General features: G+C 39.7%; 2 protein-coding genes across 2 annotated transcripts in view; one reads left to right on the forward strand and one right to left on the reverse strand.

Moving 5' to 3' along the window:
- The window catches only part of LOC119909137 (filamin-A-interacting protein 1-like), a 43,897-nt gene extending 32,792 nt beyond the window's left edge, over positions 1–11,105 (reverse strand). Inside the window, 1 exon segment of the mRNA XM_038727217.1 lies at positions 10,739–11,105. The gene's annotated coding sequence lies outside the window, so the exon portion shown is untranslated.
- Positions 11,106–19,081: 7,976 nt separating this feature from the next.
- The window catches only part of senp6a (SUMO specific peptidase 6a), a 31,329-nt gene continuing 22,699 nt past the window's right edge, over positions 19,082–27,711 (forward strand). Inside the window, 2 exon segments of the mRNA XM_038726659.1 lie at positions 19,082–19,228; positions 25,449–25,542. Of these exon segments, the coding sequence (XP_038582587.1) occupies positions 19,198–19,228; positions 25,449–25,542 (125 nt within the window). The 5' untranslated portion in view covers positions 19,082–19,197.

Consider the following 27,711-nt stretch of genomic DNA (forward strand, 5'->3'; position numbering starts at 1 on the left):
TATAATATCCATAACTCTGTTTTCAGTGGTGTGTAAAGACCTTACATAATGAACCGTTATGTTTTTATTACCTTAGAATGAGACATTTCTATCTACGCACACCGCGGGTCCGCTTACATGGAAGTCGCCAGGTTGCACCGCCATGTTTCTACAGTAGCCCAAATGGACAAACGGCTCTACAGAGCGCATTTCGTCACTTCGTTCAACGCGTACGAAGAAGAGAAGAAGTCGTAGTAGTAGTCGTCTGGTTTATTAAAAGTAAATTTGGACAAATAGGCACGGATTATTCAGCACAAGAGCCGACAGAGTGTGTCGTTCAGCTTCTCCTGCTCGCTTGCAAAGGGTATGTGGTATTTTTATGTGGTGTCGGAATAATCAGAATCCAATCTTTAATGCAAAAAGAGAAATAAAGTGTGCGTGGGACACAAAGAAGTATACAGTATGCAAATATATAAGAAAACACAAATAATAACAACTTTGCCAGAGGTAGTCTATATTATATTAAGATATTAATAGAGGAAAGTTGAAAGTTTCCTTTTTGTTGTTGGATTTAGAAATCTAATTGATTTGATGATGTTAATCCAACACATCTCTGTAGTAGCGTCCATGTTGATTCCACATTCCAACTTAAGAGCACAGGAACACACACTGAAGTCATAAGAACGATTTCACAACTCGGGAACTTAGATCATCCGAGGAGCACATGAATGCACAGTGAGCAATTTGCAACCCTCACCGCTAGATGCCACTAAAACTTACACACTCAACCTTTAATAGTTCCTAAAACTGCAACCTGTAATAACATTTTCAATGTATTTTTGATCTACTATGATCTGCAGCTGCTATACTTCCTTCCCGCCAACAAATTAGGATAATGGATGTGGTTTGGAGGCTCTGCATGGCTGAAGCTGGTTATACTTGTTCATTTTTGACATTCTATCTGTCTGCATAAAGCGTCAAACAAAAATACTTGGGTGATATACACGGGCCGAGCAGACGCGATAAATCTCATCAGGACAAACAATATTTTGAAGTTCAACTTCCTTCACGTTCAGCCGGATAGACTTGGAATTTCCGGATGCAGAGGAAGTGTCTCAAAACAACACGACACGTCTGAATACAAATAATCATCAATTTAAACATAGTTGTATCTTCACGAAATGACCTCAGGCTTAATTTTGCCCTGACCTATTTTTTTAAAAATCATACATATCGAAACAAATGATGCTTTATCACATTTTTCCAAGATATGGTAAAACCTATTTTTGCAAACTACCTTATTTAAGTACCAATGTTGTCTTTAACCTACAAGTAAGCACATCACTCTGTGTGCTTTTTGACAGCTGAACAGTTTGAAACTTCAAAACAACAGCAGCTGCAGTAGCTCCCTTATTTAAATTATATGAGACGACCTCTGCCTTTGACTGCAGCGACCCTGCCTTCATTACCTGCCGCCTTATATGGGGGTCTTCAGGGTCCGCAGATGAGTGAGCAGCGGGGCCGTGAAGAGGCCGCTACAGAAATAGAAATCAAACGTGTAACCCAGTTTGATGTAAAACCACGTGTGAAAATGTGGTCAGAGGTTTGGACTTAATGCGGGCAAGTTATTTCAGAGATCTGCCTACATGTGTGAAGTCCTGCAGGAAAGTTTATATGCTGAAGACAGGAAGATAGGTCATTCGCAAATATGTTCTTTCTTGCCAAGTGCTGAGAGTATTTTTTCTAAAGTAAGGCTTCATCTTTTAAGCGGACGTCTGCTGTAGGTTCACTCAGACAGATTCAGTGCTTTGCTCTACATATCTTTAACTTGAGCTGATGTTGTCATTTATCTGCATTAGTAGTCAGACAACTTTGGCAAGAGGGAATTAATAATGATAATCACGATTAATTCACTATTTTATTCTTGTTTATGACAAAAAACACTGGTATGTCAAAACACACCCATGGAGACGCTGTAGAGCTGTATGTGCTGTGTTTTCTGTACCATATACACCAAGAGAAACTAAAGCATGATTACCATTTTTATGGTTATGTTTAGGCAATTTAAGATACTCGGTTATGGTCACAGAAAGGTCATGCTCTTGGTTCTAGAATTGAAAACTATTTTTTATCAAAACTACCATAATTTCTAACGTAGCTTTTGTTAGAAAATAAATTGGCAGTGAATATAAGTTTCCTTCAAACCAAATTTTTGGAGAATATGAACATAATTGTTAGGTGACAGGGTTGGGCGAAGAGTTTTACAACATGCAGTCCCAAACTCTGTAGGTCAAATGGTTAAAAGGGGATAATACCAGCGGGGCAATCAGTAATGCACAGCAGAGTATAGGACCGTACACTTATATTAAAATATTTTGAATTCTAATTAAATTATGAGTTTAGTCGTGTAATATTACGACTTTTTTCTCGACATGTCAGAGATGTGTGGGAGAGATTCTGAATGTGCAGAAAGTTTTAAACACGAGCAGAAAACCTGTTGAAACACAGGAGCTATTCAAGTCCAGGAATTTATAACTTAAATAAAAAGGATAGAGGAGTGATGACCCAACCCCTGAGGTGGACTTTTTAGGGTTGGGTATGGGGGTGGACGCCAATTTAAAATCTCACCTAGGGCTCCAACACTGTGAGGGAGACGTTAATTTTTATCCTTAATTTTCACCTCTCTCCCCTGGGCGCAGATCCGGAGGGTAACTTTTAAAAAAATAATGTTGCCGCTCCGCCCCAAATAAATTATTTCAACATAAGGTTTGTAAAATATTTATTTAATGGAAACAATTTGCACATGAACACTTTTTGAAGACTGTGTTTCCTGCTCAGTGGTCTGAACTAGAGAGCTGCGGGAGCGGACATTTAAAAAATATCCCGCAGTAGCACTGATACAACAAACAAGTCAACAAATTAAGTTGAAAATAAGATAAAAGTGAGTGCAAGTGGCTGCTACAGGAATGAGCACTGCACGAGCCTGACCCAAACCGGCGACTTTGGGTACGGGAGGCGGACACGTTGGCGAGGAGGCTAAACCCATGGGGTTTCTTAACGTGTCGTAGAGTGAGGTTTACTCACTGCACAGTCTCGCTGGCTTCCATCACACGGGTTTATACAATACCAAAGACCAAAGCAAGGCAAGTCTGAAATTTAGAAAACTTTTTGGTTGTTACTGACAAAAATGAATGCAATGATTTATGTCAGTTATTCTGACATTTGTGTCCTTTTTTTTACTCTGCATGTCACAATGTTTGCGGGTGCAGGCGGTAGAGGAACACACATGTTGCAGGAGCGGGATCAAGAAAACAGTCCTGCGCTAGTCTGAACCGTTGCACATACTAAGCTTAGTGGGAACATTTTACTTTGTCCTGGTACCTTTCTTGCTATTAGACTACGTTTCCCAGATTCCATCTCTGCAGCTAGAGAGTCTAGTGGCTGGTGACTGCTAGTACTGCTAGGCTAGTCCTGTGACAGACAGCCTTGTAAGTAATTTCGTTCAGAGATAAAGTCTGTCAACAGAATCAAAGGTTTAGAAAAGTAACCACACTTACGCGTACGAGTGAATTAATCCCCAGTGAGATCCATATTTAGAGGAGGATCCATATTTAGAGATAGCAAGTTGAGTTAGTTTACTAGCGAGCTTGCTGGGAAATATAACATTGCTCATACTTGTAAATCGTCTTGAGAAAAAGTCATAAGTTGTAATGAGATCTCTGCTCTAAATCACTGCAGGTATTTTAATCTTGCTGCTCTATATTTTAGGCTACTACATTAACATCTACTTTTATAGTATTTGGCAGTATTTGGACACATTTTCTTAGCACAGATACAGTTTCCCATCATGACACCTTAAATTAGACACTCCTTTCTGTTGCACCCAACATAAAAATCTTGCCCAAGGCGACTTTAATCACAATACATTCCCGGACCACAGTCATCAGAGGGGAAACTCGTGGGCTGAGACAAGGCGGTTTGTGCAAGAGCTCTAATCAGCGGTGACCAGTCCAGAAAGCTGACATCACTCCCAACATGCAGCAGCCAACTTTCACATGCCTTTCAAATGGAATGAGCATGAAGTCACTTCCCTCATAAACTCTGGGAGTAAAGAGAGGAGGAGGGAGAGGGGGAGGGAGGAGGGTAGCATGAGAGTAAAACAGGCTTTGCCCACTGCTCATTTTACGTCACTTAAAGTTTTTACAAGCCATTTAGCTCCCGAACGCTGATGAATCTCAAGTGGATGGTGGTCGGCCCACCGACAATGAAATGACTCATGAGAGAGTAATAGGCTCAGACCATCCCATAAGTGACCTCAGGGAAGACTCCCATCACTGTCACAGACCATCACAGTAACCAATAAAGACAGAGACATGCATGAAATCTCTCATATCACTTAGCTGGTTATGCATTCACATTAACGCTGAGCATTAATTTCACAATGTAGAATCAAAATCTGCAGAAACCTCACAGGAATCTGCTAATTTCAAGCTTCAAGGAGTGTTTCCTAAAGTAAGTGTCTTGTCTGACACATTAGAAATCTTTTTTACCCTTTTTTTTATTAGTAATAGTTAAACAGAAGTCTCGCCACAACATTTAGCAGGTTAACATGGAAATATGAAAATTTGAAACGTTCAATAAAAACAAAGTGCGTTTTGACTCATTATGATTATGAGCGCTACAATGCAATTATAAAACGAAAAAGACTGACCGTGTCCAACGTGTCGCGCTCTCCCAGCTGTAATGACGCCCCAGATACAGCTAACGCTAACAGTAGCAACGCCTCAGGTACAAAACGAAGGATGTCTACAAATGATTCAATATATATTTTTCTTACGAGACCCCAGAGACGCCCCTCTGGCACAGAGACTCCTTTCGCTTTAGCCCTGAAGGGGGGGAGGAGCGAGGAGGAAGAGGATGAAGGTCACCGAGCGCTGACAAGATCTGTGGTGAAGGGACCAGAACCTGAAATGATAAAATTGACTGTTGCGTCTATTATTATGTGTAGAAACGTGGACTTAAGAACAGCTCACAGATGTATTACTATGAACTTACTACAAACTATAAATGTACTGTTTCCAGGATCAAGAAAGACCTGACCAGGTTTGTGTCCTGTCAACAGTTTGTATAGATGTGTCTTTTATAATGGCAATGGAGAACATGCTTTAACGGCGTTTGGTCACTGGGATAAATCCGCAGTGCAGTAAACACCAGCTGCACTGTTTCGCCACATTTGACAGGGATCAGTTGGCGCCTGTTGCTCACACCGGACACATCAATCAGACAGATGAAGAAGTCAACGCACGGTAGCTGATATGTGCCAATTTGGGGAGCAAATGCAATAAAACTCACACCATCGTGGTGTAAGTTGCTCTTGAGTGTTACAGCTTGGTCAGAACTATTTTGGAAAGGAGAAACTGTAAATTTCATTAGAGCGCCGACAGATTCAGGCCACGCACAGGGGAACAGCAGGGACACAAAGCAGATCAGGGAGACGTCTGCTGAATATGGGAGGACTGCACCAAATCGCCTTTCCTCACAGCTCTAGGGGAACTATTTGGCATCTGCACCCTTCTACAAATTAAGTTTCACAGATCATAGAAGTTATCTGGATCACTGACAAAGAGTGCAGCATGTCGGCGCTTCAGTGTTTCTCAAAGAAGCGTGGTGACCTCCCACTGTCTGTATGTCTCTCTTGTTAGGGTCTTATTGGGGGTCCGGAGCTGAGCTGTCAGAACCTCCAACAACAACAGTTTTCCATCCAGCATCTCGTCTTTTCCAGCGCTATCCATCATGATGTTATCAGTTGTTTGAAACTCTCTCTTTGGAACTGAAAACTGTAAGCAAACAAACACAGTCCTCCTCTCTGGTCCCTGTCATGCTGTCACGGGAAAAGCAGTCGATGTTACGAAACCAAACAAGAGGGTAGACGGCGCTGATCGGGGGGAGGGGCCTCAAACCTCCCACACAGATTATAAAGCTGAATTAGCAGAATGATCTCATGGCTCCCGTGTTATCAGTTGGCCTCGGGCTGCCGCTGGAAGACACAGTTACACTGTTACAAACTGAAGCAGCTCACTTCGAGGCGAACGCTGCCAGGAAACTGACAGAGGTCGTGATGATGTCGAGATGAAGGTCAAAGCGGAGAAAATGCTTCCTGAATGCCTCAGATGTATCTCATAATCTAACACTTCTTAATATGACTAAATATGGCAGTTATCAGATCTCAACCCAACTGAACCCCTGTGGGAGATAATGAAGCAACATGTTAGACGGCATTCATCAAATCACCAAATATGGGAATATTTTTGGGAAATATTTCAGTTCATTCCCCTATTAGACTTCAGAAACTTGGAGAAATAAGACAAGGAGCACTCAAGCCCTTCTGGAGGCTCGTGGTAGGACGACTTTTTAGTTTTCGTTTGACCAGCATAAATGCTTTTTCTTTCCATTCTGGTTCCATCATTTTTATTCTTCAGGTTAACCATCGAGACCATTAGAGGGTCGACCCAAAGGGCCTGCGTGGGTCTGAACACGCATCACGTGTCATTTCAAGTGTCTCATCCAGCTAAGATTTAATACACTTCACACAGCCACATGTATGCAGATCACAAATCTGACTGCATTCATCTTGGTTTTCCTGCTCAACCTGCAAGAAAAGAATTGGACATAGCCTCTGGGTCTGACGAGAGCCTTAAACCTGCAATCTTTGTAATGACCAGCAGGGGGCGACTCCACTGGCTGCATATATAGAAGTCTATGAGCAAATGTTTCTACTTCTCAGCAGATTTATTCCCTCAGTAAACACTTTCCTGATGAGTTTATGGTCTCAGTCGCTAGTTTCAAGTCTTCTTCAACACAGCGTGATGTTCATTTAGTAAATTATGGTCCCATTTAGAGGAACAGAGACCAGGAAGCAGGGGAGGCTTTAGGGCGGGGCTACAAGCTGATTGACACGTCACGTACCAAAGCGACCTGTCAGGCATAAAAATAATTGTCCCTCCCCAGCTCCACCCTCTGGTCCAAATATGGTCACTTCTGGTTCCAAAAAAACAAGATGGCGACGGCCTAAATAGCCAAACTTCAGGCTTCGAAAAACAAACCAATGGGTGACGTCGTGGTTTAACTATCCATCAACTAACACTGTTAATGATTTAGTCAAATCTATCAACGAGCGAGACTAACGTTATTCACGTCTTTACAGTCTCAACAGCAGTGTCACTCATCCATTACCACAGGGCTGAAGACCCTGTGAGTAGTTTCCTCCACAGAGGGCGTAGTTACTGACGTAGTTACACTTGGGTGGGGTAAAGATTATGGATGTGTCCTGAAGAGACAGATGGCCTACGAATGAAACAAAATGTCAGGGGGTCACCAAAGGAAAGAAAACTTTCTCTGGTTATATAAATACCAGCATCTGAGAGATAACTTTCTTCAGGCTAAAGTGTTGAATAAGCCGATTAAACAACTATCCATGCATGATAAAGTGTGTTTCTGTTTATACTTTAAGTAAAATTTATATTTTGACCATTTCAGCAGCTTCCCTTAATGATGCGTAACAATTGGTTGAATTCCCAGATCTGGATCATCACCAAAACCTAATCATCGGCCCCTTGTTTTCATCAAACTTTACAGAAACATATTGATAAATTTCAGCTTGATATATCCTGCCGACAGACAGGCCAGCTTTTGTATTTGGCCAACTCCAAATAAAAAATGTAATATCTCTGTAAATGAAATGAAAATGAATGATTGGTGCTGTCCATTCCACATATCTGAGTCAGAAAAAAAATGGTTCAAAAGAACTTGCAATGAAAACAGTGCGGGAAAAAGCTATTAATGGAGAGAAAGGTCCCATGAGATCTGGGCAGGGCAAAGCATGCTGGGTAGGATAACACAGAGGAGGTCGAGCCAAAGAGCCCCACTCTTTATTGTGTGGATTCAACATAGATCAGATGGGGCACATTTTCCACGTTTTACTAGAAGTGCAGGCCCAGCCTGTCGCCTGGAGGGTAACAGACTGTCCTGACTGTCCCGAGATAATTCACTAAAGGTCTAACATGGAACACAAAGACTAACTTGTGGAAAATGAGTGCTAATCTCTTTGCTTTGAATATTTTACATGATCTTCCTTTTTGTTACTAAACCCGAGAAAACTCTCCTCCCAAGAAAAACAGCAGCATCAGAAGGGTTTCAACAAATGCCCAACAATGACAGATCTATATGTTCAAGTAAAGAGGTCGGGGTGGATTGATAGGTCAACAAAACGCCAGACTTTGAGACCAGAGGCCACTGGGATCCTTTCCGTGATGCTGTCAGGCACCTGGTATAACAGTCTGAGCCTGTCGGTGGCAAAAAGAAGCACTTTTAAGGTTTAACTTTGTCACATCATAAGCTGGATTTATTTTCAAAAGTGGTTTGGAAAGGTTTTTGAAAGCAAAGACATTTGATTAGATCAGTCAGCTAAGTTGGTATTTTGTCATTTAATTTGGAGGACTTGTTGGAGCCAAACATCAAATCATTTTGAAGACAACCTAAAATGTCATCTAGATGTTGCCGCTGGATGAAAGTCTGTAGGATTCATCCTCTGGGGACACACGCTGCACAATTTTTACACCACTCAGCTTTATTCACCTGCTACCTGAGGCTATTTCAGGTTCCTTATATGCAACACATCATGTGATTGATAAATTATTTTACAGTTGCCTTTCTCTTCAAAAATTGCTCTTGGTTTATCTAGTATAAATCAACCTTTCACCTTTCACAGTAAGTAAAAAGGTTGAATGTTAATCATCATCTACATTTGAAGTTAAAACATCCAGAAACTAAACTAAACAAAGAAATCCTGTTTACGGTGAACAATTCTAATCTAAAAGACAGAAATGTGTTTGTCTTTTTCCTCATGTGCAAAATCCAGAATGCCTCCCTCTTGTGCCATAAATATCTGTACATAATTTCAGATCAATCCATCCAGTAGTTGTTGGGATATTTCAGTCTGGACGAAGGATGTGGACTGACAGACAGGCTGACATTGTCACCAGCAGTGTGGCTTTAAAGAAGTCGCCGTTACTTTGCATGGAGCTGTATATGTTGCTTCTGTTTTTTAAGCTCCTCTCTGTTTTTAAATTCTGCAGCCACACATCAGTAAGTGCAGCTCGTCCCCCAGGGAGCAGAGCTTAAGTACTCTGGTAAAAGATCTATTAAATTAATGCCTTCTAATGTATGGCTTCCTGTAACAAGCACTTACTGTGCTGTGAGTGGGGGGGGTAATAACTCACTGATTCACAGCCGCTCCATTCATGACTCAACTTCATTCCAGTAACTCCTAACTACTTTATTACAACGTATTTCACTTCAGATTTACTTAATATTATGTTGAATTTACTGAAAATAGTCATTCTGTTTCTCCATATTGTAACTCTGCTGCTGTCTACTCTGTTCCTGGATCATCTGTGGCTCTTCCTGAGGTTTGTCCCTTTTCCTTCCTTGTTAAAAGTTTTTCCTTCTCCGAATTTAGCGGTCAATTTAGTGAGATAAGAAGAAAAATGACATTTTAAATAGACATGTATTTATGATAATAATGACAGTGACCAAGACCAGATCTGTTGGGCTCTATTGACCACACAGTAGTTAGTTTGCACAATTTATTTACAGAGGAATATGTATCATGTAGAGTAAAATAATAAAAATAAACTTCAGTGCTTAAAAGTCCTGCAAACGAGACTTTAACTTGGGGGCCCTGTACACGATTAATCAAATTAATACAAATTAATTGCCACATGTTGAACTCGTGTTGCCTGAGGTCTGGGGAGGGTTTTGTGACAACTAATTGTTTTGTCACGTCATATTAAATCCAAGTTTATTAAGTATGTTTCACAAAAATATACCTCAGGGCGAATCACCAAGCAACATAAATAAATACAGAAACAGACAAGTTCACTGTGTCCCAGTGGTGAAACATAACTAGTGCTGTTTTTATGCCACAGCATTTGTTTCCTCCGCTATATTTATATGACAGATTACTATTTTTAAAAACTATATTAAGTAAATTAAACTACCCAACAATATATGCAGCTCAACATGAGCTCCACAGCCAAATAATGTCATATAATATATCATACTTTAATGCTGAAAAGGGTCATTCTGTCTGCATATCAGTACTGATTCTTCCAATGCTTGCAATACTTTTTCTGACCAAAGTCCAGAAAGCCAAAAGTATTTAATCAAAAAAAAAAAAAAACTATGAAACAAAAATTGTTATCAGATCATATTTAGTATTTTCACTTTAATTTATTAAAATTACTGTCATTAACATAATTTTAAAAGAAAAAGATAAATCACCTCAGAACTTAAATAAATAAGTGCGGTCAAATTGATTTATTTAATATGATATTTAAACAGTTTGAGAGGCATTTTACTTTCATGTATGCATTGTTGATCGAATGTATTCGAACTTTTAGTTTTTTTATTCAATAGTTTGTTTTTCTATCAACTAAAGTCCAAACTTTTTAGAAACATTTGTCAAAGTCAGCGTTAGGATGATGGGTTCTTATAACTTGATTAAACTGATATAAAGTTCTATTATTTTTCTGTCAAACTTCTGTTTCCAGGGTCAAGTAAAGACTTTTATGCTCAAATAATAAAAACTAATTCTGTAAAAACTACATAAGTCTCACATATCTACAAGGGAAATTTGAATTTAAGACCGCAGAGAAAACAGACACCTGTTAGTGATGACATCAAACTCACTTTGTCTTACCTGGTCTCAGCGCTCCCAGCTGTTCAGTCCCAAAATGATCTGAGTCCCCCGTGATGAGTTCACTGACAGCACTCACAACATCACTGTCATTATCTTCCTTCACTGTTCTTCTTTGGTTTCTTCTTCTCAGCCTCAGTTGGAGGCACAGTGAACAGAGAGAGCCGCGACGCTTCGTCCTCTCCAAGTTTGGTCTGCGAGCTCACAGGGCGAGAGAGAAGAAGAAGAAGAGTTAGAACTGATTCCTTCTTCCAGCTTAAATAAAATCAGTTCTTCTCTCGGGCCACAGGAGATGTTCAGCCTCTTAGAGTCTGCTCTATATTTAACCTGTGCTCTCAGTCTGTGTTAGCAGCTGAACCAACGGACTGACTGAGGCTTTAACAAACCCCAACAGCTGCACAGTCGGCCAGTCCAGCAGCCTGACCACTCCTCCTCCTGCTCACAGCCAGGGGCTTGGCTTGGCTCAGCTTGTGTTGGTTTGATGAGGTTTGGATTAGTTTAGTTAGTGTTATAGGTTTACTTTGGTTTAGCGGGTTGTTTTCTATGTCTCAGAGGAACAAACCTTAACTTTTAATTCTAGTGGAGGTCCCAAAGAGTCAAATATGTCAAGATGGAGTTTGGGGAAATGATTTTAAATCAAATAATGTTTGTTTTAAATAAAAAATTCAATCCAGCGGTGCAGCCGAACAAACACTCAAGGCTGCACAATCCTCTAAATCAGAGGACTGGTTAGAAAATGTTTCGTTTTTGGATCAAGATGTCAGATTTATAAACTTACTTGACCTGCCGATGAGTCAGGCATTACAAAATCATGCTGTGCCACCAAATATAGTTTAAACCCACAGAAGCTTATTTTAAATTCCAGAAGAGATTCCAAAGTTTCCTAAGATACCAAAGAAGATAAGATATAACTTTATTAATCCCCTGTAGGGGAAATTCAAGTTGGCACAGAGGAATGTAAAGAAAGAAGAACAAAATATAATAAAAGTACTGTGGATTCAGTTAGCATGTTATCATTTTAAGTATGTACAATCATAATACAGTCAAATATAATAAAGTCTGTCAGTGGAGATGGGAGATGTTGGGTGCTGTGGCGTCTGATGGCTGATTGTCCGAAGCACTTTGAGGCTCAGGGCTGGATGAGTCTGCGGCTGAAGGAGCTCCTGAGCTGCAGCTCAGCATAGAGAGCATGAGAAAGGTCGTCCATGATGGCTTTCAGCTTCATTCTCATCTTCCTCTCAGCCACTGTCTCTACACTGTCCAGTCACATCCCCACCGCTGAGCTGGCCTTCCTCACCCGCTTGCCCTGTTTGATAACGTTTGAGCCTCCGAAGACAAGCCAGCTGTCCTTTTTCCTGTAGAGGGCCTCATGAGTTAAATTCGCACTCCTAATGTTAGGCTGAAGTTTGGGGAAATTATTTTAAATCAAATTAAGTTGGTTTTAAATGCAAAATGACATCCAATGGAGGCACAATCCTCTAAATGTATTTTTAATAGCAGAGACTGGTTAGAAATGTTTAATTTCAAATCAAGACAGCCAGTCAGACGTTTTGTAAAATACTGAAAATGTCCAAAAGCGTGAAAATTCTTCACCTGTCAGTCATTATAAAATCATGCGGTGATGCCAAATATAGTTTGTATATTTTTAATTTAAAAAACGTTTCCAAAGATACCAAATATGTGATTTTGGGTAAATGTGCGTGAAATGAGACACAAGACATGCAGAATATTTCCATTTAGTGGAACGATGCAGCCAAAACAATCGTGTCTTGAGTTTGAATAATTCCCTTAATGTAAACATCATGCAGCTTTAACAAAGAGCTTCTACAAGATCACACAAAACAGACTGCCAGCCATTGTAGAAGAAGAAGAGTTTAAACAACCTTTAAAGCTGTGAAAACCGCATAGTGAGGGAATGAAACTGTTTCATGTCAAACATAAGAAGGAAAAAGGTGCTCAGAAAGAAAGTGTAACCCCGTAGTGTAGGTGAGCGCTGGAAAACAGGACAATAAGTTCACGGTGACAATAATGAGCTTGAATAAGAATAACAATCTGCACTCCAAAGCAGAAAGTGTCCCGTGATGCTGACGTTAAGAGAAGAAGAACAGGAGGACGCTCGCTCTTCTCGTGGTCTTCCTCAGTGGACAGGGTTTGCTCCCTTTTTCTTTTTGTCAAACTTGTTAGGTTTAGTAGGACCGTGGACCAACTGTGACAAAACTTCTGTTTCCAGGAACAACTTTGATTCAAATTATTCAAACAAACATTATTCTTTCTATTCAAGACAACAACAAAAACGTTTCAGGCCTCAAACAAATGAATAAAAGACACATTTTAAGGATCTGCTAAAGGCAAATATTTGAGTTTAAAGTGTTAAATATTAGGAATCAATAAAGGGAACTAAGATGTTCCCTTTATTGATTCCTGTAGGGGAAATTCACATTGGCACAGCAGCACAGGTGAATGTAGCGTAAAGAGTAAAAGAAACAATAAAAAACAATAAAAGTAAGTATAAAATATACAATTAAAGCAGAATATGGTGTCATTGTGTATATGTCCAAAGTCTGAGAGGTAATTCTGCATGTGCCATAAAAGAGTTGTGCTTGATTGGGTGAGAGTCTTAATCAGTGCAAACAAAAAGAGCCCAGGAGGATGAATATATGATCATTGATAAAGTTTAGTATTGTCAGCAGTCGGCCTGTAAATGTGAGTCAGATTTTGTGGCATTGATTCAGCTATGTAAATGAATGGGTGTGGGCGCTCACAAATTTTCTCTTTATTCATTGTTTTCACACAAAAAAACCCACTTGGACCTGCTCTCCTGACTGTCTCAGCAGTTTTTAGCGAAGCTGGAGCGGGCGAGGGCCAGGCGAGCCTTTTCAAACACAAAGTGATTTATTCACGGCTGTAAATACAAGAACATTTGTTCCTAATAAAGGCGAGTCGGCGTCGGGTGTTATAAATGAGAAACTGTGAGAATTTGAGCTGCGTGCTGTTAGAAAGTGCGACGTCCAGCTTCAGCAGACACAACACAGCTGACACTAAAGCATCATCTCATCAATGCTTGGTGTTAATGTGTCACTCCTGCGGTGATTTACCGAGCATAAAGATGTTTTTATGAATAAACACAGTAAAAAAATAAATCGCAGCAGTTCATAAAACAAAGTATTCAGGCCAAGACGACTCACAGATTTTTGGAGGTCATCTTGTCCTCCAGAGTTTTTACTGCTGCCTGGAAATGTTCGATCACAGACGTGATGTTGCTGTGTGAAGGCTCGTTCCAAGAAATAAAACCAGTTGTTGGAGGTTCACACACCCACGTGCTGACAGGAGGTCAGCGAAAGACAAGGTGATGTTTCAAAAGGGTCAAGTCGTCCATTTTTTCTCTGATGGAGTCACATTAATATTAAAGTCACAGTCATATTAAACATAAATGTATTTTTTTAAATAGTTCGATAAATGCTGTATTTTAAATTGTTTTTATTACATTTATCTACATCTACTACTTTCAGTAGTCTAAAATATACTGTATTTTTTTCTTTTAAATGTTTCTATTTTCTGTGAATTCTTAATTTTTGCAGTACTTGTTTTTTCTTTTCTTTTATTGTTCTGCAACAAAATAAGGCAATTAATTAAATCAGTTTGACACTGTGTGCACATATACATTTTTGCCAATATGTTTTCTATTAACTGCTTTGCTTTGTGTTACAGTGACTTGAGCTCACAGACGGGGTCAGGAAGGAGAGTTTACAAGCAGTTATCACCCACCAGTCGATGCTCAGATGCTGATCCTGATCTCAAACATGAACACGTTTAGAAACGGTAAAACATTTTGTGAAGAGCTCCCCTCCAAACCAAGGGGCAACCTGACTCAACCATGAAAAGTGAAGCCAGTGCTGAACAGCCTTAACCCTGAATTCTTTCTAACGGCCAGCAGGGGGCAACTCCACCAGCTGCAGAAGGAAGAGTGATTGCATAGAAGTCTATGAGACAATGTTTCTACTTGTCAGCTGATTTATTCCCTCAGTAAACACTTTCCTGATGAGTTTCTGATCTCAGTCGCTAGTTTCAAGTCTTCTTCAACACAGCATGATGTTCATTTAGTAAATCATGGTCCCATTTAGAGGAACAGAGACCAGGAAGCAGGGGAGGCTTTAGGGCGGGGCTACAAGCTGATTGACAAGTTACTACCACACCAAACTGTCAGGCTGAGCAGCAATGCGTATCCCAATCAGTCAGTCCAATCAGTGTTGCCCAAAGCCCTAAATAACATCCGCAAATGTCTTGTTTTGTCCACAACCGAAAGATATTCAATTTACTGTCATATATAAGAGGAAATAAACCAGAAAATATTCACATTTAAGAAGCTGGAAACAGAAACATTTTGCTGTTTGTTTCTATATTTAATAGTTGACAACTAATCGATAAATTGACTAATCGTTGCAGCTCACGTCCAATTCTGTTATTAAAACCAATGTTTAGAAATCTAAGACATGCCCTTCAATGCCATGTAATGTCTTCAAGTAAAGAAAAGATTATTCAGGCGTAAAGCTGCATGCAGGAAAAACACCAGCATGCTGACATCCTCACATAGATAATCCTGGAGTGTTTTACAGGTATAATGTTTACCACGTTCATTGTGTTGGTTTAGTGTGTCGGCATGCTAACATTTGCTAATTAGCACAAAACACGGTACAGTACAGCTGAGGATGATGGGAATGGAGTCATTAACCAAAGTATTCAATCCTGTGTTTGTAGAATTAGAGACAAATAAAACATTTTGACCTGATGTTGACACTACAGGGTGGCAAAGGATAAGATGCCTGCCTTTGGTGTGAGAGACCCGGGTTCAATCCCCCCCCACTGTCACCCATCCACCAATGTGTCCCTGATCAAGACACTCAACCCCTAGTTTCTCCAGAGGCGTGCGACCTCTGACAGTGGAAAGTAAGTCGCTTTGGATAAAAGCGTCAGCTCATTGAATAAATGTAAAATGTACAGGATCACCTCTGAATTATATTTCATCCTGGAACATGTCTGAGACTGTGCTTCCAAGAAGAACAGCAGCATCGTCATTTCAGCAAACGCCCCAGAGTGAAATCGGTTTACATCCATGTCTTTTGCACGTATTGCTTACTTTATTGATGCTCGTTTGTTGTTCCTTAAATGTAAGTCGCTTTGAATAAAAGCGTCTGCCATAAACCAAATATTAAATAAAATAAAATGTTGACCAGATGATGGTAGGCTAAAAGGAGAAAACTCAGAGGACCACCGGGAACCATGAATGTGGTGAACCAAATTTCAAACCATCCAAAAGTTGGTGCATGGGATATTGCAATAAAGAACAAAAAAAAGACAACCTCATGGTGGCGCTAGAGGGAAAATCAGAGGATCATGAAAGTCCAGAGGATTCTTCATCTTGATATCATGGATATCTGTACCAAAATTTGTTCCAGTGCATGCAGAAAAGTATGAGATATTTGACAGGAGAAGTGATTTATTTTTACCTGCAAGTCACCAACATCAATATCACGCATCCTCTGTGCAACATGAGTGTCCAATAGCAATTGTTGATATTTCAGTCCGAACCAAAGATGTGGACCGAACGACCCCCAGAGCAACACGGGAATAATATTTGATAATAATAACAATTGTCATCACTCACTCATTCACCACACCCAGACTTCCTCCTGCACTCACACAGTCACCAAGCCTCTGCCACCGTTCATGCTTTATCTGTAATTCTCCATTAATTTGCGTCTCTGGAGGGACTGCAGATGAATGAGAGAACTGCCGGGTGATAATCATCGCAGTGCATTAACGGAGGGGAAGGCCATGACTCAGTTCACTCTAATGAGCTACTCCAGCAACTCTGCACATTTCACTCTGAATTAAAAAATGGGAGCTGAGGATATAACCGCCTCGTTTGGTAACTTTGTTATCTTATATAAAGTCTTAAGTGTTAGGGAGATGGTTAACATTTCGGGAAATATGCTTTCTTTCCAAGAGTTAGATGAGATTGAAACCAATCTTATGTCAGTGTGTTAAGAACTGAGCCAGAGTCAGGAGGCTATTAGCTTCGCTTAGCATAAAGACTGGAAGCAGAGGGAAACAGCCAGCCTGGCTCCAACCAAAAGATCAAATATACACCGAGCAGCACCTCTAAAACTTTCTGTTTGATTAACACTTTGTACCTTGTCTGTTATGTTCTGTGCACAAAATGTGAAAAGGACAAAAGTCGTCATTTACGGGGGAAAGCGTTTTCTTTAATCTTTGATATGTTGCCTCTGATATTCTCAAGAATTATACTGTGATATTTGCACAACACTTCTTCAATCAATTATAGAATGACTAAAGTTCTTCATTTATTGACTTTGTGCAGAAAAAAATAAAGATAAATCCCCAACAATGTTTTAAGTCGATAAAATAAATGATTAAGCAAAGAAAAATGGGTCAAACAAAGTGCTGATTTTCTGTTTCATATCATTTTAAATTAAATCTCTTAAGGTCGTCACCTTAGGCTCTGAATGAGTAATTGATTAATTAAAATTATAAAATAATCAACATATTATAATATTAATTGTTAGTTGAAGCCACAGAACATGTAATAACAAACAATCTCCCTCCACAATATCATCTGATGATAACAAAACATGTCAAAACATGTGTCTGAAATAATAATGGTGCAGTACATTTACTTATTTACACATAATCTACAACATTATGGCAAACATGCAGGAGTTTAAAATAACTGTAACATGCATTACGGTCAGTATAAACTCAGTGCAGAGAGCAGTGACATCATGATACTGATGGTGGTTATTAATGTTATTTTAATGAGGAACATCGCCATCTAGCTGTTATCATCGTCTCTTCATTGATAGTTGAATTGCCAAATAAAAAACAAAGAAACATTTTCCTGTTGTGATTTACAAGTTATGTTTGAGTTTTTCTTTTTTTTTTTTTTTTAATCTCTTGTAATATTTATTTTCCTGACAATGGTCTCATTATTCCTCAGAAATGACATTACAATGAGCTTATTTTACTTTCTGTCGCTTTAAAAAAAAAAAAATCTGCTACAGTGAAGTTTATTAATATTTTATTAATATCCCTGCAGACACTGACATAGTGCCTTTCACACTGGGATTAATAGCTGTCAGAATAAAAAGTTGACATATACAAACTCAGAGCGCAGAACTGTGTAGGTACATTTTCACTGAAATGAGAACGTTGGACATCCGGATATAACCTTCAAAATAAAAGAGTAGTAAATATACTGCAATATTGAACATATTCCTCATTATCCTTTTATATTTGTCAATATTATATTTATTTATATAAATGCAAATCTGCACAGCACAAAGCCGGAGTGATGCACATGTAAATAACTGTCACATTGTTTTATTTTTCTTTTAAAAATAGTTCTGTTATATTCTTTTATGACTTGCACATGTGTTTATTCCATGTTTTTATTTGTTTATATCAGCTACGTATATGTTTATGCTTATGTCTAGCTCCTAATCAGCATAGCAAATTCCTCATACGTGTAAAATACTACTTGGCAATAAAGCTCTTTCTGATTATGATAAACAAACAATAAATAAATGTAAGTAAAGAGAATGAATAGTGAACAGTTCATCAGCCACCTTACGGGACAACAGTACTGTAAAGCTTTGAGTACTTTTGAGCCCTCAAGTGCTGATGTTCAGCTCCCTCACCAAGAAATCCCAGCAGGATAACCTTTCTGAAGCAGAAGTTCAGTAGGTGCACTTCTACACCTCCTCCATCACCATCTGGTACGCTGCTGCCACCGCCAGGGACGAGGGCAGGCTGCAGCGCATCATTCGCTCTGCAGAGAAGACTGTGGCCAAACCCTCACACCCTGGACAAAAACCATTTCAGACTGCGGTCCATCAGGACCAAAACCTCCTGCTACAAGAACAGCTTCTTCCCGTCTGCAGCTGGCCTCCTTAACAAGGCCTGGACCCCCAATAACTCAGACTCTCATGTCTCATCTCTACATTTTCCTGATTATAATGCTAATAATTACTCATTTAGCTGACTATTTTATCCAGGTTGCATGCCTCTGGAGCGGTTAAGTGTTTTGCTGGAGGACACACTGGCGGATGTTGCAGCTGGAATCGAACCCAGGTCTTCCACATCAAAAGCATTTGTCTGATTACACTCACATAATTTTACTTAACTAACATTTGTCAAAGCAGAGCCTTTACTTGTAAAAGAGGATTTGTCACAGTGTGGTACTTTTAGCACTTCTACTGATTCTGGATATTTTCTGTTGTCACATCATTGAGAATATAAACTTTTATTTTGAAGCGAGGCTGTTGCTTCCGGTAGCATGGCAGATTTCTGCGGCTGACGTTGAGCCAGGCAGTCTGATCGTACTGCCGAGCTGCAGAGCTACACTTTCATCTGAGCAGGATCATGGAGTAAAAAAAAAACAAAACATGGCCCACAACAGAAGCTTTTTCCTTGAAGGTAAGCTGTGACACTCCGCTCGGCCGGCAGCCATTTTACCCGCACACGGTGCTCGGATTCCTGCCCGCCGAGGCAGATGTCGGGTCCCCCGGTGTCAACACATAATCATCGGTGCAGAATATGTGCTTGGTGGGGGGTGGGGGCTAGGTGGCTAACGTTATCCTCATAATGTTTACTGCCGGAACAACCTCAGCTAGCGGGGGGAAAGGACAGGGAAAACCGTCTTGGCTGTCCGATCCGGTGGATTTATTTTTTAAAACTGAATCTGGACTTGGAAGCCTGAGCTAGCACCATTAGCGCAGCCGTTAGCAGCAATGTGGGAGCTGGGTGTAGCTTTTAGCTGAGGCAGGCCTTCCTGCCAGGCGGTTAGCTGACAACTAACGCTTATACAACACAGTAAAACACACAAACACTTTACTAATAAACGTAAAATTATATTAAAACGTGTCCCGACGCAAAGCCGGCTGCTGTTAGCCTCCAAGCTAGCCTGCTAACTTTGCTAGCATCAAGTATCAGCTAGCTGACATAAATAATAAATAACTGTAAACAGCAAATATTCCCAGTGTTTAATAACATTTCTCGTGGCGGTATTCACTTGTTCTGATAGTTCACACTTTATTCTTAGAGGAAATACATTTTTTTGAATGAATAAATATAATTAAAACCGTATTTAAAAGCTCTTTAGAGAGAGAGAGAGAGAGAGGCTCGCCTGCCTCCTCTCAGATAAAAGAGCTGACTGATTGTGTCATTACTGCCTTGCTCAATGGCAGCATCAAGCCCCCAACGTCTCCTCACAAAGCAGATCTGTTTTAAATGTTAAAGAAGTAACGTTAAGCCTGTGTGGTGTTTTTAAATATGTAGTTTAAGACCGTATCTGAGGACTAAAACAATACCTTACTTTGACGTGTAAAATTTGTTAACCTCACTTTTTATTCAAAGGCTCAGGCCTGAGATGCAGCAGAGCTCTATTGTTGTCCAAAAACTATTTAAACACACCATATTCTGACTCAGTCACACATACACCGTCCCGCTTGCCTGAAATCCTAGCTGGAGCGCCGAATGTAAATTCATCCGCTGCTGAAAATAGTCCCAGACAAATGCACTATTTCCTCCTGTTTTGTTTAAAAACTACAGTGAACAGCTGTTTTAGGAAATGACTCTAAAAAAGGTATTTATTTGTGAAATGCTTTTAAAGGTTTGAGCTGAGAGCCACGGACAGGACATCAGAAAGAGAGACGAACCAACACATTGCTGGTTATGGTCTTTTTGTGGGATTATTTGTAAAGAAGAGAAATATAGAATAATGCCAGGATTAACCTTTTAAAAGAGAAGCAAAAGTTCCCCAATGAGAAGTGCTCTCAAGTCAACAACCAGCCGAACTGGAACATCATCTAAATTAGGAAATATTTTAATTATATTCTGAACTATCTAATGAGAGAAAAAGTTAACAATATTATAAATATGATGATTTTTACACCCAGTGCGTCGGACACTTTTCACTTTGTATTTGAGGTTCAGCAAGTAGCCTTATGTAAAACGGCACCTACCTCGCCACAGGTTGGCAGTGTTTCTTCTTTTCTTTGGCGGGCCGCCCAGGTATATTTGGCGATCCATTAGCATTTCGCAGAAAGAGTTGTTATCATTCATGGTGAATATTTCACAAGCTCTGACCAAGTAAAGCAACTGTGAACACACCAGCGCAGATACTATTAGTTAGCTACCATGTTGGTTCATAGGCTATTTTGTCAACACGCCTCCTTCACATACGGAATCGCAACCAGGTGTGTTTGTAGTAAGAGACAAGAAGTGTAGGTGTGTGCGAGTGTGGGGAAACTGAAGGGAAAGGGAGCAGATTAAATTAGCGAATAAACACTATAATAAGGTGGAGAAGGAAGTCTTCCCTCCCAGTCGCTGCGCAAGCGCAATATTCACGTTTCCCCACACGTTTCGCCGCTCGCAAGTCGCACATGCATTTGCAAGTCGTACAGGGCTTTCGCATGCTCAGTTTGCTGGTTGCTAGTTTGGTGTGTTTTTAATTAGCAAAAGAACAGGGTAGTTAATAATGCTTTTAGGAAAATAGAAATGGTGGAGAGATGCAAAAAAGCTCCTCAGCTGGATTTGAACTGTGGACCTTGTGGTTCATTGTTAGTGTCCTAACTGCTGAGCCAAGGCAACGCCCAGAAGAAGTCACAACATGTAACGTGCCCCAGGTTTGTATTAGGAGCCGTGTTTTTGGTGCATTACCTGCATGTTTAATATATGTGTGAGCTACGTTTCCTCTGGTGCTGGAGTGCAGGTGTGAGTGAGTACAAACTGTTGGGATTTGAACGTCATGTGAGACTCAAATCTCTCTTTCAGCTGCACAAGCAACACTCATTCCGGTCTGTTTGGATAAATCGTGTGTGTGCAGTTGTGGCATTTGGATTTGTCCTGCAGTAAATGCTCTACTGTTACAGACAGAATGAATGATTGGACTAACGCTCAGCTGGAACCTAAATGTCCCTTCATCAACATTATCGGGGCATTTGGTTGTGATTCTGGAAAATTGACCAAAGCATGAATCTCACAGATTTGGGAGTTGACTTGTAATTAGGCGCGTGCAGGATTTGAACGCGATTACTGAGCCACCTGCAGCAGCAGAGCTCTGGGATCATAATCTAATATATGATTGTAGAAGATTATTTTTCTTGTCATTTTTAAAAGCCCTGAAACGGTAAATGTTCAGACTGTTCTGCTCCTAGTCGCATCTCTTCAGCGTCTGCTAATCCACTTCTGCAGCTGCACAGGGAAGCCAGAAGCATTACGTACGAGGCCGGGAGGGAGATGGGACGCTCAGGATTTGGTTTGTGGGGGAGGCAGAAGAAGAAGAAGCAGCAGCAGCAGCTTTTAAGGCCTGTAGTTTAGCCAAATGTATGTATGACAGACATGTAACTGAAGAGATTGAGGTTTAACTGGTGTGCACCTGCTGAGCCTGCAGCCAGATGGATAACGTGCAATAACACCAGGATGTAGGGGAAGCTTGTGAGGTCAGTGGGTTCAGTATGTTTTAAAACAACAGGACTGAATGAGGCAGAGAATACGTCATCAAAATAAAGTATTGGCTCCAGGGGTTATGTGTCTGCAGTTTAAAGAAGGAAATCCCTCTGCTCAGTGTTTTGTTATTGGCTGTTGTTTGCATATCTGCTTTACAAATTTCAGTTGATTCTGGGGGGGGGGAGTAGGAAACCAGGGTATTGTGGGAGAACTGTAACTTGTGCAACCTTCACAACACCATCATCACCAATAGATGTGAAAGACTTGTGCGTAAACAACATTGTTGGCAGTAACAGTTTGTGTCGTTGCAATATATAAACTTTTATTTTGTCTTTTCTTTACTCTTTGACGACATTTAAATAAACAAAAATAAAGTGGACAGCAGCAGTAACTGTCTCCAAACAAGTATGGTCTTAACTCTTAATAATAACTTCAGACAATTTACTCTGCCTGGATTAATCCAAAAAACATCTTTCGTTTATTTGTTTCTCTAAAACTAAGACAATAGACATCCAATTGAATTGTACTGTGCACAGAGCTGAGCAAGGAAAAAGAGATTACAGGAATAAAATCACTCTTAAAACACAATTCCTGCTATTTATTTGAGGGTTTCTCACAGCTTTATAAGAGCATTATATGATTTTTGGCTGTCTGAAATCTGACACATGCAAGTAAAGCGCAAAAGGCGTTTTTATTGACAAGCTAGCTCCTGATTAGAGAAAGTAGTGCGGTGTGCACCATGCTTTAAATATTTGTTTTCCTCTAATAAAAATCAGTTACAATAATCATCTATTCAACCAAAAACACAAAAAAAAACTAATTAAACAGAACAAAGACCAAAACACAGCCAGCAGGTCTTGGATTTGTTAAACTATTTTATATCATAAAACTGCAGGATTAATGTAATTTTTATTTTTTTTAGTACAACCTGCTCTGCGTGCTGTTTATCTAGCGAGGTGTCGTGTTTTAACCTAAAAAAAGTTTCCCAGAAGCTGATAAATGAGTCATAAAATGTACTTTTTGAATTATTCGTGCTATTTAACATATACACGATGTATTAATATGCTCTTTGTAGTAGGAAAAAATAATTGGACTTTACTGCAATTTTCAGTGCCAGAGCTCAGTTTTAAAGCACTTTATCGTCTGATTTGCTGATTTGTTTAATGATTCTCCTCGGACATGTTCCTCCTTCAGTCTATAGTGCGGGTTTGTTCACACTGTTAGAAGGTGGACGACTTCTCCGCGTGGATCCACAGTCAGCTGATAGATCAACTTTATCCCTCCACAGTTTGATTGGCACTCCTCATAGAAACTGCAATCAATCCACACTTTTTTGAAGTAAATTTCCTGGCAGACTCTCGAGAAGGATAAATATAAAGTCAAGATGCAGAAATGTCATTGGATGGTTTCAAAACGTGTGAGCCGTCCCAAAAAAGAGAGTTCTGTATGTTGGAAACACTGAAACTGAAAGAGCTCATAAGCTCTGAATATGTTTCTCTCAGAGTTTCAGAAAAAAGTAACAAACAAAGTCAAAGTTTACCTTGTAATGTGAATAAAACACCCCACTGTTGATGTCTTCCTCTTCATGTTGAGCCAAACGAAACCAGATCGCCTCACAATAATTTTGACCACAAAAACACCTTGACTTTCTATGTCAGCTCTTTTGGCACTAGTGGAATCAAGTGGTGTTTTTATTTTAGCGAACCAATAACCATTTGACTCTCACCCCCGGGTCAGATTACCAAAGTAATCACCACACATGTGCACGCTCTAAAGGAGCATTGAAGCGGGATATTTTATAAGTCCGTACTGAACCAACACGTTTTGTCATTGTTGTGGACTGTATCTAAACCTTGCATTAGCTGCAGATGGACATGGTCTGATGATGTTAAGCAGCCCTACAAAAGAACTTCTGGATTAGACTTTATGTTATATGAATAGGGATGCTCCGAATGTTTGGCCACGGAAATGAATCGGCCCGAAAATAGGAAAACAAAGCACTTTCGGGGTTAAATTTTACGTTGACATGTGTGGAAGCATTTCAAAGTGTCCGAGAAAGATGCAAAAAACGCCGTTTGCAGACGCCGTTCTGCTGAATTGTCTCCTGGCACATCCACTCCATCTGTGGCTGACTTCTTAGAAAAGGCAACAAAAGGTCTAACCTGCTTTCGAGTGTTTCTGTCACTTGGTTCTGAGACGGCGATTAAGCCGTCCGCGCGTAAATTTGGAGTGCACACGTATGCAAGCCTTTTATGGTAACTGAAACTGCCCAGTGCGAGCTGACAGGCAGGTTAGCGACTTTATCCTGCCATTTTCTCTTTTTACAATGACAAGTGTTGCAGTGTGAGAGTTCTGAAGAGAGGCTGTGAAGTCTTCATGTTACGCAAAGATTAATTGGATTCTATTCACAGAGAGTATAAAACAGATGTTTCCATTAAAAGTAAATAGACACATGTAATTTACTTTACCGGACCCTCTCGGGCCTCGGACCCCCCCCCCACCATAGTCTCTCTAAATCCTGTGGGAAACACTGAGTAAAAAGCACATTGTTGACTTTGAATTGGCAAAATAAATGGGGGGGAAAAAAATGTGAAAAACATTGTTCGGTATTTGATATTCGGGAAAGTTTTTCATTATATTTGGCTTCGGGTTCGGCCACGAATTTTCATTTCGGTGCATCCCTAGTTGAGTCTTCTCCCAGAGGGCTAGTGTGGGGAAAATGTTATGTTGGACGCTGAATCAAAGTAAAAAAAAAAGTACTGCATCATGTTACACTTGTCCAGTGCTTTTATACCTACACTCATGTCACATTTCATAATGTTGTTGTTTAATAATCTTTATTTACAGAGGGATTTTTTGTATTATTAACTAAAAGACTCACTTAAGTAATTGAGTTTGCTGAATAAATAAATTTAAATTGAACTTGAATGGGTAATGTGCCCTTTACTGCAGTGACATGAGTGTGTTTTTGTCATTTATAGATAATGATTCTTTTGCAGATGAATATCTGCATAATTAGCAAGGAGCCTGCGGTTCCCCTTTTTTGCTAATTGTTACCAGTTGTTCACATCATCAAGCTGAAATGATCAGCCCTGGAACTTCATCTAAATGGTCATTTCAGCTGATGGCTGTGTCTTGGTCCTGTGTCCCTGCACTGATGTGAGTCTGGTTTATTATTTAATTCAAGCCCTGGATAGGTCAGAAGCCAGGCGAGATGGAGAGTACAAGCACAACTGGAGCTTTTCTCTCTCTGGTGACAGTGAAGAGGAGAGGAGACACGAGTAAGCACTTCTCCGGCCCTCGTTTTTCAGCACTGCATCACTTTCCCACCACACAGCTCTCGCTTCACATACAGGAAAAGACCCCGGTGACACCTCTGCTGATGAGCAGGCTATTCCCGTCCCCGATGTTATATACGCACTGGTCTTTTTAGTACGGCGGTACAGATCTGTGTGGGCTGCATATAAATCCTCTCCTCTGTTTTTACATACTGGAATCCGCTAGGGTTGGACCGATATGTTGGCTGACAGTAAATATCGCTCATCGGAACACAAACCTGCAGGGAAATGCAGCTTTTTTTTGTACCTGAATTATGTTAATACTTTTTTTTATACATTTAATCTAAAAATTTAGTCTATACAGTCATTTATGGCTGGGAAATAAAACAATGGTGATTATCACAATATCATTTCCCTCAATAACAACATAAAAAATGTTTTTAATAAATGTTTGATTAATTGATTTGATTCATGAACAAATCAGCAATTCATTTTTCTTATTAATACATTTTTTTTGTTGAGGAAAAAGGACTTAAAAAAAGATTTTCCTTAATTTTACCCGTGCATGTTTGTTGAAATCAGATTTTATCATAATTGTTTTGAATTTTCTGCCTCAGATTTGTCCTCTTTTTGGCATCAAGTTCTGACCATAAAGAAAAGTTTAAAATCACAGATTAACCATCTGGTTTATTCAACTTTCACTCAGGAGCAAAAATCAGCCTTTAACCTGAAAGAAACAATGATTTTAAATTTATCCTGATAATTAGTGACATCAAATATGAAATTTTGTTGTGACAACACTTTTGGCCGTATCGCCCAGACCTACAGTCATTTAGAAAATAGTAAAATAGTTGGCATAATAAATCCCCAGAGCTCCAGGTGTAGTCTTTAGTCTTGTTTTTTGTCTTCAGTTTACAATAAATAGAAAACAGAAAAGCAGCTTTCCCACTTTTGAAAGAAGAAAGTAGAGAAATGTTGGTAGTAGATGAAAGAATGAAACGTGTAATTGATTATCACATTTTTTGTTTAATAATTATCCGTCAGTCTGTAATACGAACGTTTATATGCTAAAATACCTGCTTGCTGTGAAATGACTCTTTCAGCCTATAGGCCAATTTATTCTTCTGCATCAAATCTACACCGTAGCCTGACTGTTGCCTCCCCAAAAATGTAACTACACCTTCCGGCGGCGCAGACCGCTAAAAGGAACTGGCCAACCTCGATCAGCTCCAACATGATCCGCTCACTTTCCGTCGCCGTTGTTTGTAGCAGCTACAACGATGAGGAAGAAGAACCTCGACATAGTGAAACACAGAAACCCTGCTGTCAACTAGCATTTCTGTGGTGTAACTGCAGAGCGACGCAGACACCAATGCACCGATGTAAAAGCTCACCCAGGCACATAGTCAGAAGTATAAATTGGCCTCAAGTTTCATTACAGAGTTGTAGTTTCTCATGATGGTCAATGCTTTGTAGTACCTGAGGTTTTATACCGACAGACGTTCATTTGTTAGTCAAAACGTTTTACCTGACAGAGTCTGCATCAAGTTAATCAATCATAATCACCCAGACTGTTCACTGATCACTTTAATGTTGCAGCTGGTAAATGTGAAGCTTGTTTTAATTACTTTTATATAATATTGGGTATCTTGTGAATTTACCTCTCGGGATCAAAGTCTTGGATCAACCAATAATACTTGATAATTTGTTTTTATTATTATAATTTGTATTAATACTACAGAGTAACTTAAGTGATCAAACAAATGTAGCGGAGTAAATGGTACAATATTTCCCTCTGAAATATAGAAATATCAATCATTGAAATATCAATCACTTATTTTGATGATGCTGAAATCTAATGCATATAATTTGTTTTTAAGATAAGTGTTGATTCCACTTCTAATAATCCGTCCACCCCAGTGAGTGAAGGCCTAAGGGACACAAAATCTGTATCTTGTGTTTTTTTTATTTGAAAATGTGGAAATGTTGAGTTTAATATCAGCTGTTTTTACGTTCAGTGTTATAACTATTGACTTCAAAGAATGGCATCAATATCGGTCAAACCCTAGAATCCACTTTATTCCCTATTTACTGTGCAGACGCGTCATTTTATGCTCACACTGATCCACACACTGACATATAGACATTACCAGATATGCTGAGTAGACGTGT

The sequence above is a fragment of the Micropterus salmoides genome, unplaced genomic scaffold (genome assembly GCF_014851395.1).
Source record: "Micropterus salmoides isolate LMB-PRFRI ecotype aquatic unplaced genomic scaffold, ASM1485139v1 Ms_hic_scaffold_18, whole genome shotgun sequence".
Lineage (NCBI taxonomy): Eukaryota > Metazoa > Chordata > Actinopteri > Centrarchiformes > Centrarchidae > Micropterus > Micropterus salmoides.